The following is an 11,962-nucleotide window of genomic DNA, read 5'->3' on the forward strand; positions in this document are numbered from 1 at the left end:
ACATCATTTGAGGAATCATTTGAAGACACTTGATTCGTGAATAACATACAAGGCATGCACATATAAGCCAAGTTTAAAACACTTTTAACGGAGTATGGAGGGTAAGTCATCAATAGTCCGGATTACCGGGTAGTCTGGCTTTATATCCGTTAGATTGGCAAGTAAGCAAAAATATTATTTCCTCAATTCAATCATGACAGTTCATTTCCCACACCACTGAGTAGTCCGGACTATTGAAGAAAAACGGCAGTATCTGATCACAAGGAGCTATAAAACAAAACAAAACTGTAGGTATTGAGTTTTTCTTTTACCAAATAATGTTAATTTTGGTTTTCTTGTCTAGTTGAAACCAAACACTGAACAGAAAAACCCTTTTCCTCTCCCTTCAGCTTAAACATCTAACACGTAAAGCTCCTAATTAACTAATTTTTGTTTTTCTTTGATGACTTTCCTCAAACGCTTGGTATGCATAACGCCAAGGAAACTTTCTACCCTTGGATTTCGTCTCCAGGACTAAAAACTAAATCATTATAATTTACAACCAATCGTGCATGCAAATTGCAAAGAAAAGGGGCTGGAATAAAGAAAACATGGAGATTTCCATATATGGAAGTACATCGTCTTACCTTGAGTTTCTGATATTGGAGCTCCCTCCGATTTAGAAAGGAGAAGGTGGCTGGGGTGAAGGTGAGGGACATGGAGCAAACTGGGCAGGGAGAAGCGGCGAGAGGAAGAAAAAGAAAGAAAAAAAATAAAATTAAAAACCCTGGATCAACACAACATCGTTTTGGTTTTGCCACTTAAATGAAAAAAAAACTAATGAAAATGATTTGAAAACTTTGAGTTTTAATGATAAGAACAAAATAAAGGGTAAAGTGAATAGTATCAGGATTGACTTTTTAGTGTAAAAATGTAATTTTTCGTTAAAATGAACAGTAAAAGAAATGAAGCATCTTGCTTGTCTTTGGGTCTGGCCATTCTCCTACTATCTCTATTTGCAACCAGCAATTCCTGATGAAACCCCCTACAAACTTGACCGAGTCACATTTGATTCACAACTTATAAATCTCCGAGCTATACTCCTGAAATCTAGATCCAATGAAAGAGAAGGGGGTGTGGGATGGGAGGCTAGTGGGAGAGATTAGAGGGGTGTCGACGCATGAGCTCCTATCATTAGAGCATCTCCAAAAGAAATGTTAAAATGTACACATCAACTATAACAGTAAAATAAAAAACTACACTAATATTCTCCAACTGAAGTGCCAAATCCTATGTGGCGAAGACATGGATTGGCAGCAAAAAAGGTTGCTATCAAATTTGACAGCAGCTTCAAATGTTTTTTTTATTATTAATTATTAAATGTATTTTATTAATTTTTAATTAGTAGGAAGGTACACCAAAGGCCTCGACGAAAATGCGATCAAATGGATCAAACAAGTACCCAAATCCTGAGTGTTAAAAATTTTTCAAAAACCGATTTCACATCTATGAGCATTCAATTCCCAGTTTTCATTTTTCAATTGAATACTTGCAGGGATCAAAAATTGAAGCGCTAGAACAACAGTAACAATCCCCACAAACGGTCTGATTGCCTCTTGTCGAGAAACTCACTTCCGACGCATACCTAATATCGCCACTGCACTTGGGCACCAATAACGGCAGCAGTCCCACTCTACCTCCGCTAAAGTTCCACAATAGCCTGCTCGCGCCTCACAGCTTGGTTTAATTAGTTTAATAATTTATTGTATAAAATAATAAAATAATAATTTAATTTGACATATCGGTTGAAGAACAAAATTTTAAAAGATGTCAAAGTGCCATATAAGCTGTCAAAATTTAAATTTTATGTTCAAAATTTGACATCTCCTGTGGAGATGGTCTTAGGGTTCTTATTTTTTATATTTTTTAAAATTAAGAAAATAAATTAATGTATGTCTAAGTCATGCTCACGTTTCACTTAGTATTATAATCTAGTGGTATTAACTAGTATTACAGTCTAGTGTTATTCTTCTTTACTTGGAAGTGAGAGGTCTTAAGTTCGATTCTAACAAAATACGAGTTTAAACCACATTATTGCTAGCGCATCCTATTATAGGGCTAAGTCCACCCCTTCATTTTAGTGTAGATAATATAATTTGTTAAAAAAAAAGTCATGCTTACATGGATTCATGTCAGCAAAAATGTAAAGTCTATATTGTGCACATCATGAGTTAAATTTATTCAAATTCCTCTACCACAAATAAACATGCCCTAAAATAATTTCGGTGTTTAATTCCTAGAGGTAAACATGCCATTAATAACACAGTTAATTATTTTTTGGTGAGACATGAGACACGGCATGCTAAGTGAAACATTTCAGACATGGGACATGGCATGCTGAGTAAATAAAAGGCAAAAACATTCGAAACCGCAGTTTTTTGCTTCTTCTGTTTTTCATCCACCAAATCTATCGACTTCGCTCCCCCCTCTCTCTCGACCGTCTCTGCGAATCCCGTCTCGAGGAGAGGAGTTCCAAAGAAAACCGAAGAACAGAAAGAATGGTAAGGAGGAAGAAGATGAAGCAGCGCTTCACCTTCTTCTCCTCCTCTTGAGATTCATGGCCGCTTCTCAGCACCGCTGCGTTTTTGGTACTCTTTCCTTTTCTCTTTCATTCATTCTCTGTTTGCTTCCCCAGAAAATTTGTCGAAAAATTATATAAACCTTGCGGCGTCGATTTTGATTCGAAATCGATTGCAATGAGTTCAATCGAGTACGAATGCCAATTCTTAAATCTTTTAAGGGTTTTACGGAAATTGGGTTGAAATTTTATGGGTAATTTTTTAATTTCATTTTTGGTGGTGCAGTGGGGAATATACCTTATGATGCCACTGAGGAACAGCTTGTAGAAATCTGCCAGGAGGTTGGTCCTGTTGTATCTTTCAGGTCAGTCAGTTGACTCACTTCCCGATCACGCAAATTTACAATTCTACGTAAACCCTAAAATTGAACTCTAATTCTGCTTTATATGTTACTTAGAGACTGATACATCGTTGTTCCGAAGGAAAAAAAAACAATATAATTTAATCACAAATTTACAATTTTACGGAAACCCTCTTCTTCCTGTCCTTTTGAATTCTAATTCTGCTTTTATGTTTACTGAGAGACCGATTTAAAATTGTTTCCGAAGAAAATATACAATCTTTACTTGCAAAATTTAGAGGCAGTTGAATTTTAAAGGATGTTAAATCAGTTGTTTTTCTTATGCTAGTGAAGCTATATGTTCTAGGATGTTTGTACGTTAAAAGTGTCTTCAGTTTGTGAAGTGAGTTTAGAAGCGAAGTCCTATTAGCTATTTTCGTTTAGCTGATGCTACAATATTCTGTAGGTTAGGAAGTAGGTGTACTTTCTGGTAAATATCCAAAATTCTGGGTTTCTGGAAGTAGCCGAATATTTTTAATTTATTTTTCTATACATCCTTTTTTGTTTCAGACTAGTTATTGATAGAGAGACTGGAAAACCAAAGGGTTACGGGTTTTGTGAGTACAAGGATGAAGAGACTGCTCTAAGTGCTCGTCGTAATCTTCAGGGTTATGAGATCAATGGCCGGCAATTACGAGTGGATTTTGCTGAAAATGACAAAGGCACTGATAGAAGTCGAGATCAGGTGACTAGGAGACTTATAGCTGCAATGTTATCCCTATTTTCTTGCTTTTCAATTTTTTTTTTGAAATGTAATTTGCACCACTGTAGTTTATTTGCTTTTACTGTCACCTCTCTTGTATTAGAAGTTGCTTGACCAAGCTTGAAGGATATTTTGTGGATGCTAAATTCTTGGATGATGAGTCTGACCTGGATTGTCTAATATTGACCATTGGTTTGGAATTAATAGTATCTAAAAGGGCTGGACTACACTTATATTTTGCTGTTTTCTTTGGTTTTTCAGACATTTTACAAAATTGTTTGCATATCCCCCTGTTTTTAAATGTTTTGCATGCTGTTTCCTAGGAAATGCAGTCAATAAACCAAACGAGTGAGATAAATCATCTTGATATGTAAATGCTAGTGACAGTTGAATAGGGGGTTATGCCAGGATTGAGTATGTGTTAGTGCATATAAATGTTGGTTTTATTGTAAGCTTAAAGTTTTTTTTTTTTTTTTTTTTTTTTTTTTCCTCCATTTGCAGGGTCGTGGTGGACCAGGACTGACTGCTAATGTTGGTTAGTTTTCTTCTTTTTTTTTTACTTTTCTTGTTTTTCTGCGCTATTATTTGACATAAGAGCAATCTGAAATTGTGCTATCTTTTTTCTTTTGGGTACATCATAGATCCTCAAAAGCAAGGAGGGGGACCATCTGTTCATGCAGAATCTCTTCAACATCAGCCAATTGGTCTCCATATAGCTATTACTGCAGCTACTACCATGGCAGGAGCTCTAGGTGGTGCTCAGTCTGGTTTGCAGAATCAATTGGCATCACCAAATGATCCCTTGACACTTCATCTGGCCAAAATGTCTAGGGGTCAGTTGAATCAAGTTATGTCGGAGCTCAAGGTGAGCAATTGAAGAAGCTTATTTCTTTGTTTTGGATCCGTCTTGGTGTGTTTCTCATATATTTTTTTTATTATAGGTAATTGCTACACAAAACAAAGGGCTAGCTCGTCAACTATTGCTTACAAGGCCACAGTTGCCAAAAGCCCTCTTCCAGGTAAATTTTGACTCTTTGTAAAGTGTTTATGTGGTACAGATTTCAACCAGTAAATTTCTTTTTTGATACTACCCTTTCGTCATAGCTTTCATGCATATTCATTTGTAAATATGTAACTTCATTTGAGAGGTTTCCCTGATGTCTGACCATAAACTTCCCGGAAGAGTAGATTTGATTGAGCTGTATATTTCTGGTTTCCTTGTTCAGCGAGGTCCTTCAGACATGCTTTCGACAGAATTTTGTTTTCCCCTCTCTTTTGTCTACTTCCTCTTTGTACCCTTTTTGAAGGGCCAACATATCGATAACCTTTTTCACTTGTGCTTTTGTGCTGTGACCTGTTTCTTTTTCTAATCGTTATAATGTTGATATCTTAACTTTATTTTCAGGCACAAATAATGCTTGGAATGGTGAGCCCACAAATGGTTCGTTTCTCCACCTGGAACTGTCATTTCAATGTTGTTAAGTACTTGTGTTTGTTGAACTTATTAACGGTAAGACATTGACTTTCCGTCTTCAGTTGCAGATGCCAAATATCAGGCAAGCTTCGGGTCATACCTCACAGCCTCCATTCAACAAGGCCCAGCAGGCTCAGTCACCTGCACTTCAAACCCCCGCTGAGTTGCACCCTCCTGCACCTAATAAGTTGCAGTCTGGGTTGGTGCCCAATGTGCAAGAAGGCCAATTTGCAGCTGTACCTCAAAATCCATTGGGTAGAAGCCAGTTTTCTGCACCCCAACAGCAACCCATGCAGCCTCGAATGCAGCTTCCACAACATGTAAACCACCACTTTTTGCAACAGGCCCCATTGCTGGGGCAATCTGGAGTTCCAACATTTCCTCCCATACACCCTCAGTCTTCAAGTGGTTTGTCCTTTCGACCCCAAACTCAGCTTACGAATTCTTCTAGTTCAAACCAGAAAATGCAGCCTCCTCTGATACAGCATCCGGGTCAGGTTGGACGTGCCAACTTTGGGCATAACACTCGGATGGTTAATCCAATTGCTACTGTACAGCATTCTTCTTTACCTCGTCCTCTATCTGAAGCCAGCTTTCAGGTGCCAATTTATAGTACTTGTCATAATTCTTCGAGTTTGATGTCTACCTTTGATAAAAAAAAGAGGATTAGTTGCATAGGTGGATGGAATGATTGGTTTAGCAGAACAGAAACTTACATAATGCACTATGCTTGTTGTGTTGTATTTTAGTTGACTGTTAATAAAATTTCTGAATGAAGGTTGCTGGTCTGTGATTACAAAATTCAGATGACTAGGGTGTGAAAAAACTATCTGGCTGCCATCGTTTGGTGCTTTTAGTTATCTTTTTAGTTTTTTTTAATTGTTTGTGTTATCTAACTTGCTTTCTTTGTTTGTTTCATTGTCTTTGGGAATCTCACAGGTAATCAACAAGGATGCTGATAGATCTTTTCAAGCGGTTAACGATTCAGTAGAATCAGTTAAGCGCCCTTCAAAGCTAATGAAATTGGATGATGGAAGTAGTAGCACTTTGTCAAGAATGGGTCTTAATGTGCCTCTTGCCAACGGATCCGTATTGCCCCATGCTTTGCCTGTGAAGCCTGTTCATAAGTCAGAAGAAGTACAGCACTCTGAGAAACAGATTTCTCAGGTAATGTCTTCCTTGGTGATTACTATTCCAGTATATTTTTCATATTTTCACAGCTAGTTTGGTCTTGAAAATGGAAATTTTTGTGTAAAAAGAAAAGTTGTCTTGATGCTCAGTGACAATGTTTTGGGTTTTTTGGTATCATGAATTGCTGGCAAATTTTTATTAAGATTATATTAAGGCCTGTGCCTCCAACTGAAAAGTATTAACCAATTGCCAATGGGTGGAGAGTCCTTAAATCTTATTCATTGAAATGTAAGGCTTACTTTTACTGATGTGAGAATTGATATTCTCAAAACATCCCGTCACATATGAGCTCACATGAATTTATATTTTCACTTATATTGTGTTGTGGAGCATGTTTTACAAAATTAGGCCTGACACCTGATGAACTGCTTGTTCTGATATCATGTTGCTTGTACAGCATTTAATAGAAAAGCCAAGTGCAAACCAAAGGCATAGGATTTTATAAATTCAAAGGTTAGATAGACAGAAAACAATGCGGGAGTTTATATTCTCAGTGAATTGGGGAAAACTTTTGTGACATTCCACACATTTTTGTAGCTTAAGCATTGCAAAATTTTCTCTGATAAAGGGGATTTTCTATATAACGTTTGGTGACCAATTATTTTCTCTTAACTAGTGGATGGAGGTTTGGAAAAGAAAATTAGTTAGATAATGAACCATTGGTTTAAATCATCTGTAGCGATTAATCAACATCTCAAAGGATTTTACTTGTGGGTTCTTGATGAACTAGTGTATGTAACATAAAGACTTAAAAGGAATTTAGAAGTGATTTACTGATGCAAGAGTCGACTTTTTAGTATTGATACGCCCATCCAAGAACTACATGATTGACAGCTTGTTTTTACCTTTACTTAATGTAATTTACACTCGTGCTCTGGGTCTATTGTTTTGGATTCTTATGTTCATTATCTTTGACCCTCTCTATGTTACATGATCAATGTCTTAGGTGTCATGAATTATGCCCTTTAGAATTCCTAAGCGTATTAATTTGGGCCTTTCAATGATCCATGTACCATTGTGGAATGGAGCAGAATAATGGATAAGTTTCACTCTGACGCCTAGGATCAGTCCATATGATATACCTAGGATATCGATGGATAGAATAGGAAGGTGAGGGGGATATGAAAGGTGGGTTTTGTGAATGTAGTAATAGTCTCTTCCTTCACACATTGATAATGCAGGTGCTAAGAATAAGTTCAGGGGATGGGGCTAGCTTGGTGTAACGGGGACCAGCAATTAGTTGGGAACGAGGGTATTTGTTGAATTACTATAAAGAGGCGGATGTGAGGATTGGAAGGTCTTCTTGGGAATTTAGCAATTTACTTTTTTGCGCTTTTCTGGAATTGTAGCTTTTTATTGACAATATCTAACACATGCATAGAGTTTATGCTTTGGTCGTATGTGAGTGCATGTAGTTTCATTTCCTTGTTTTCGTATTTAAGAATTTTGTCTCAGAAAGATGGTTGCTCCAGAATCTTGATGTAAACTTACAATAGGATGCAGTTAATGTCTCCATCTACGTATGGTTGATGTTTATTATAAGAAAAAGTTTTGTTTCTTTTCGAAAAACAACTAGGCAAGAGATGCTGCTTGCCAATTTGCCATTTGATCTGAGTATCTGATATCATGGTTAATCTTTCAGTCTCAGCTTCCACCTGGAGTAGAGTCTGCTCTACTACAACAAGTTTTGAGCCTAACACCTGAAAAACTGAGTTCATTGTCTCCGGAACAGCAACAAGAAGTAATAAAGCTCCAACAGATGCTTCGGCGAGATCAGATTCAGCCATCGTAGCAGAGTCATAAATGGCGGTTTTGATGCAGGAATTTGTTACATGTGCAGGCACCAACTTGGTTGCCAGAATAACGAAAGGTATGGTATTGATTCAATCCATTTTGATTGTTTGTAACAGTATGTTCACTTAAAGAGTTAGATCAGAGGATCCGCAGTGGAGCACTATCGTATTCGTGAAAGCTTAGGCCAGCTTGTGTTTTAGCCTAGTCCGTAAGTTAGAATAGGAAAATTTTGTCTGGATCACAACATTTAAATTTACGTTCCCTTGCTAAAATTTGTTCGTTCACTTTTGACAATCCTTTGCTCCAAGCGTTGTGCACTGTGCTCAAGGTATATCCGAAAACTACAAAAGCTTCATCTACGAAAGCTTCTTGGATCGCTTAATCATCTGTATAGTCATATGGTTTCTCCATAGTTGTTTTCTTAGTTACAGTGTTCAAGTATTGAGGCTGGAGGGTGTATGGCTCGATTCCCCGTTAAAAAGGGAAAACAAACATATACAAATTTGCTTTGCAATGTGGCCGTGGTTTATGACAGAGAGACAAATATACTCAAATTTACTGGGAATGAAATTCAAATTTGGTTTCAAGGCGCCGGCCTGACATAACCAACCAACTGATGTAATTCACATTTTTAAAGACGTCCACAATCATATCGAGTGTGACGAGTTACATCACTAAATAGAGTAGCCATCAAGATTAAACACACAAATTTAAGCATCGGCCCTGGATTTTGTTGCAGCAAACCAAGTAGATAAGTTTGTGTAGAGAGCATCACCAGTCTCATCCTTCTCTCTTTCACATACTTGTCGAGAGCCTCTCCCACTTCAACGATCATTCCATTCCTTCCGCTAGATCTTCTATCGTAATTTTTGGCCAATGTCGGAGCCAAGCTTCTAGCAATGACAATGGCGTCTTCGATGCCTGCGGAGCCTCCCTGCCCGAGGAAGGGCCCCATTACATGCATGGCATCTCCAGCCACCGTCACGCTTCCCCTTCGAAATTTTTCTACCAGTATCTCCCATGGCGGACGATATCTCAAGAGCACGTGAGATACTGATTCTAGGTCACTCTTTCTTATCATGTCTGCCATTTCTGAAGGAAATTCTTCGATTAACTGTAATGTCAGTTGTCGAATGAGCTCTGGATCCTTCGAAACCTCCGATGGATCTGCTACAAGTACAATTTCTTTGATGCAGTCACGATTGGAAAAACAAGGGATACAATTTTGTAGAAGAGAAAGAAAAAGAATGCACCTTGTCTGCCATGAACTTGGTGAGTGACGAACCAGGAGACCAAGTTATCATGAACTGGAATTCTTCCAATTGTCTTCTTGTCACCCTTAACCATTACTAACTCGTTTCCAAAATTATGACCAACTGGGTAAACTGTAAAACCTCTAACCCCCGCTAACATGAACGGCTTTGATGGTTTTACACCGACGAAATCTGCGACAACTGATTTTGTTCCATCACATCCGATCAAAACCTGATTTGATAATTAACAGCATTAAATTGTAACGATACGGAGAAGAAATGAAACGATCGCGATCGAGTGGTAGTGTATATATATACCTTGGCTTTGATGGTGCTTCCGTTGTGGAGTTGAAGAGTTGGATGGGAAGTTAAGGAGTCCAACTTTACCGATATTGCTTGCCATCCAAGGCGTATGGTACCAACTGGCAAGCTCTCTGCTAGTGTTGCGATCAGATCACTCCGTTTCAAGCATCGTGCTTCCCAACCTCTATTGACATGACAGTGTTTCATTTATTAACCGATTTTCAACTTCATTTATTTCTAACGAAATTAAAGTACTAACATGTACTGCACTAACATATCATTCGGTGAACAAATTTACTGAAAATATTTTATAACTAGCATTATTGAATTAGATAATTATTGAATAAGAGCTGTTATTGATACTTTAACAATATTGGGCTCGCTTTGGAAGTGTTTCTAAAATGAATAACAACGCTTTTGGTGAAAAATGTTTTTTTTGGAACAAATCCTTAGTAAAAATGCAAAACACTTGGAGTGCTTCTCACAGGAAGCACATAACTAGTCATTCTTGCAGGAAGCACTTCAAGTGCTCTTGGAACCCAAATTTTTTTTCTCCAACAACAATTTCAGTCATTTCAAAAGCACTTCCGAACGAGCTCATGCACTCCTTGTGTGTATTTTTTCCCATATATCCTCTTGTATATTTTGTCCCACATATCCTCTTGTATATTTTGTCCCATATATTTTCATATACAAGGGATATAGAATGTCGTTTTTCGAGTGCTAATAACATTTTCTAGCATTATGTGAATTAATTTGTGGGTCATATATACTCACTTACCCATACGCCATTTCTCGTTGCTTGCCATCATTAAGGTATATCTCACGGACTCTGTACAAGACAAGAGTGTAAGTTATTTTGTATCAGATAGACATGTTTAAAAAAATATAAGGACCCGAGCAATGTTCGAATATATAGACATATGTACCCTTGAAGTGGTTGGGCAGTTTGTCTGAGCTTAGAGGCCACACCAAGCTCATCCAAGGCTCGCCAACCATTTGCTCGAATAACGATACCTCCTCCGGTAGCACGCAGGGATTCTGATCTTTCCAACACAACACTTGTGAACCCCTTTCTGCATGATATATACATAACATATACACTGTTACTATTATGATTACTATTTAATACGACAGTCAAATATTTTCGGATTTGAGTGATTATTTGTAAATATAATCTTTGAGAGAATATCTGAAAGATGTAAGGTTAGATACGAATAAGGTGAACCTCACAAATAATCCTAAAACAGCTTATTAGAGGAATTCCTGAACTGAAGCAGACTGTATGTATGTATTCATGTAATTTATCATGCTGATAGTCAACTACATTTGAAATAAACCATTCACATGAAGAATAAATTTGTAATGAACTAATGATGTAACTGGTAGTGAAAGATGAAACCTATGGAGAGCAAGGGCAGTTGCGAGGCCGCAGATTCCACCACCAACTATGACGATCTCTAACTCTTCATCTGCTATTTCCATTTTTCTCCTCTCCCCTCCTCTCTCTCTCTCTCTCTCTCTCTCTCTCTCTCTCTCTCTCTCTCTCTCTCTCTCTCTCTCTCAGTGTCTTTGGTTGAAATATGCTTTATATATTTTGTCTCCTTTGTTCAACCTTTACTTAGTCAAGTGTCCTGTTGCAAAATTACCAAATGTCAATCGAGTCCCACTAATATTGCATTGCATTTTCCACACACACACATATTTATATATGTGGTTGATTGTGAAATGCCTTTGATTGGTACATAAAACTATTTTATTTTGTGGATTTTTGCTATCATATCAAGTAATGTCTTCATTTATAAATAAATAAAAAACAAATAAATGGTTCTATTTCAAAAGTGGTGACGTTTGTTAAATTGTTCGGCAAGTCCGTCTAATTTCCCTTCACAATTTCATCAATATTGAGCTCATGACTAACAAGAGGTCCCCTTAGGTTTTGTTTGTGTTTAAAATTAGCAAATTTCCCTTTTTTGGGAGTAAAGTCAAATTATGGTATCTAGTGGGGTTATTGTGAAATTAGATTAGACTTGCATCAAATGGCAGATGTTTGGCTTACAAATATCAAGTGACACCAATTATTACATGATATATGTTTGTAGATATTTCTCATACTAGTGAGTTTTGGACGGTGAAATGCAGCAAGTGGCTTCTTTTAATACCATTTCCTAAGGAGGTGGATTTGAGGAAGGTAGAATCTGAATCAAGTGGCTTTGCGTTCACACTATAATTTGTTATCTACATATTTGAAGCCAAGGCAGAAAGAGGGGACACTCAAAACAATCA

The 11,962-nt window shown here is 37.4% G+C and overlaps 2 protein-coding genes across 3 annotated transcripts; one reads left to right on the forward strand and one right to left on the reverse strand.

The window, feature by feature from the left end:
- Window positions 1–2,316: 2,316 nt before the first annotated feature.
- Window positions 2,317–8,414, forward strand: LOC137729342 (cleavage stimulating factor 64). 2 transcript variants are annotated; one of them, XM_068468269.2, is made up of 10 exons: window positions 2,317–2,627; window positions 2,844–2,922; window positions 3,469–3,643; window positions 4,163–4,196; window positions 4,303–4,526; window positions 4,603–4,680; window positions 5,067–5,102; window positions 5,198–5,734; window positions 6,075–6,302; window positions 7,969–8,414. In XM_068468269.2, the coding sequence occupies exons 1-10, from the start codon at window positions 2,597–2,599 to the stop codon at window positions 8,116–8,118; spliced, it is 1,572 nt and encodes a 523-aa protein (XP_068324370.2). In that variant the 5' UTR covers window positions 2,317–2,596; the 3' UTR covers window positions 8,119–8,414. The 2 variants fall into 2 exon arrangements, with proteins under 2 accessions (XP_068324370.2, XP_068324369.2); XM_068468268.2 differs by having other exon boundaries at window positions 2,389–2,627; window positions 5,204–5,734.
- A 252-nt stretch (window positions 8,415–8,666) lies between these two features.
- On the reverse strand, window positions 8,667–11,343 carry LOC137729344 (monooxygenase 1-like). Its single transcript, XM_068468270.2, has 6 exons — window positions 11,079–11,343; window positions 10,606–10,752; window positions 10,458–10,508; window positions 9,692–9,860; window positions 9,374–9,605; window positions 8,667–9,287 (listed from the first exon to the last, which is right to left on the reverse strand). The coding sequence occupies exons 1-6, from the start codon at window positions 11,159–11,161 to the stop codon at window positions 8,752–8,754; spliced, it is 1,218 nt and encodes a 405-aa protein (XP_068324371.2). The 5' UTR covers window positions 11,162–11,343; the 3' UTR covers window positions 8,667–8,751.
- Window positions 11,344–11,962: the final 619 nt, after the last annotated feature.

The sequence above is a fragment of the Pyrus communis genome, chromosome 10 (assembly GCF_041283825.1).
Source record: "Pyrus communis isolate YQ-2024b chromosome 10, ASM4128382v1, whole genome shotgun sequence".
Taxonomy (NCBI): Eukaryota; Viridiplantae; Streptophyta; class Magnoliopsida; order Rosales; family Rosaceae; genus Pyrus; species Pyrus communis.

Bases quoted from the DNA above. Each gene is read 5' to 3' on its own strand.
- LOC137729342 (XM_068468269.2), top strand. From the start codon at position 2,597: ATGGCCGCTTCTCAGCACCGCTGCGTTTTTG. The intron at 2,923-3,468 runs GTCAGTCAGTTG...TTTTTGTTTCAG, and splicing joins GGTCCTGTTGTATCTTTCAG to ACTAGTTATTGATAGAGAGA. The intron at 4,527-4,602 runs GTGAGCAATTGA...TTTTTATTATAG, and splicing joins AAGTTATGTCGGAGCTCAAG to GTAATTGCTACACAAAACAA.
- LOC137729344 (XM_068468270.2), bottom strand. From the start codon at position 11,161: ATGGAAATAGCAGATGAAGAGTTAGAGATCGTCATAGTTGGTGGTGGA. The intron at 10,509-10,605 runs GTACATATGTCT...TGTCTTGTACAG, and splicing joins ACTGCCCAACCACTTCAAGG to AGTCCGTGAGATATACCTTA. The intron at 9,861-10,457 runs GTAAGTGAGTAT...TCATGTCAATAG, and splicing joins CAACGAGAAATGGCGTATGG to AGGTTGGGAAGCACGATGCT.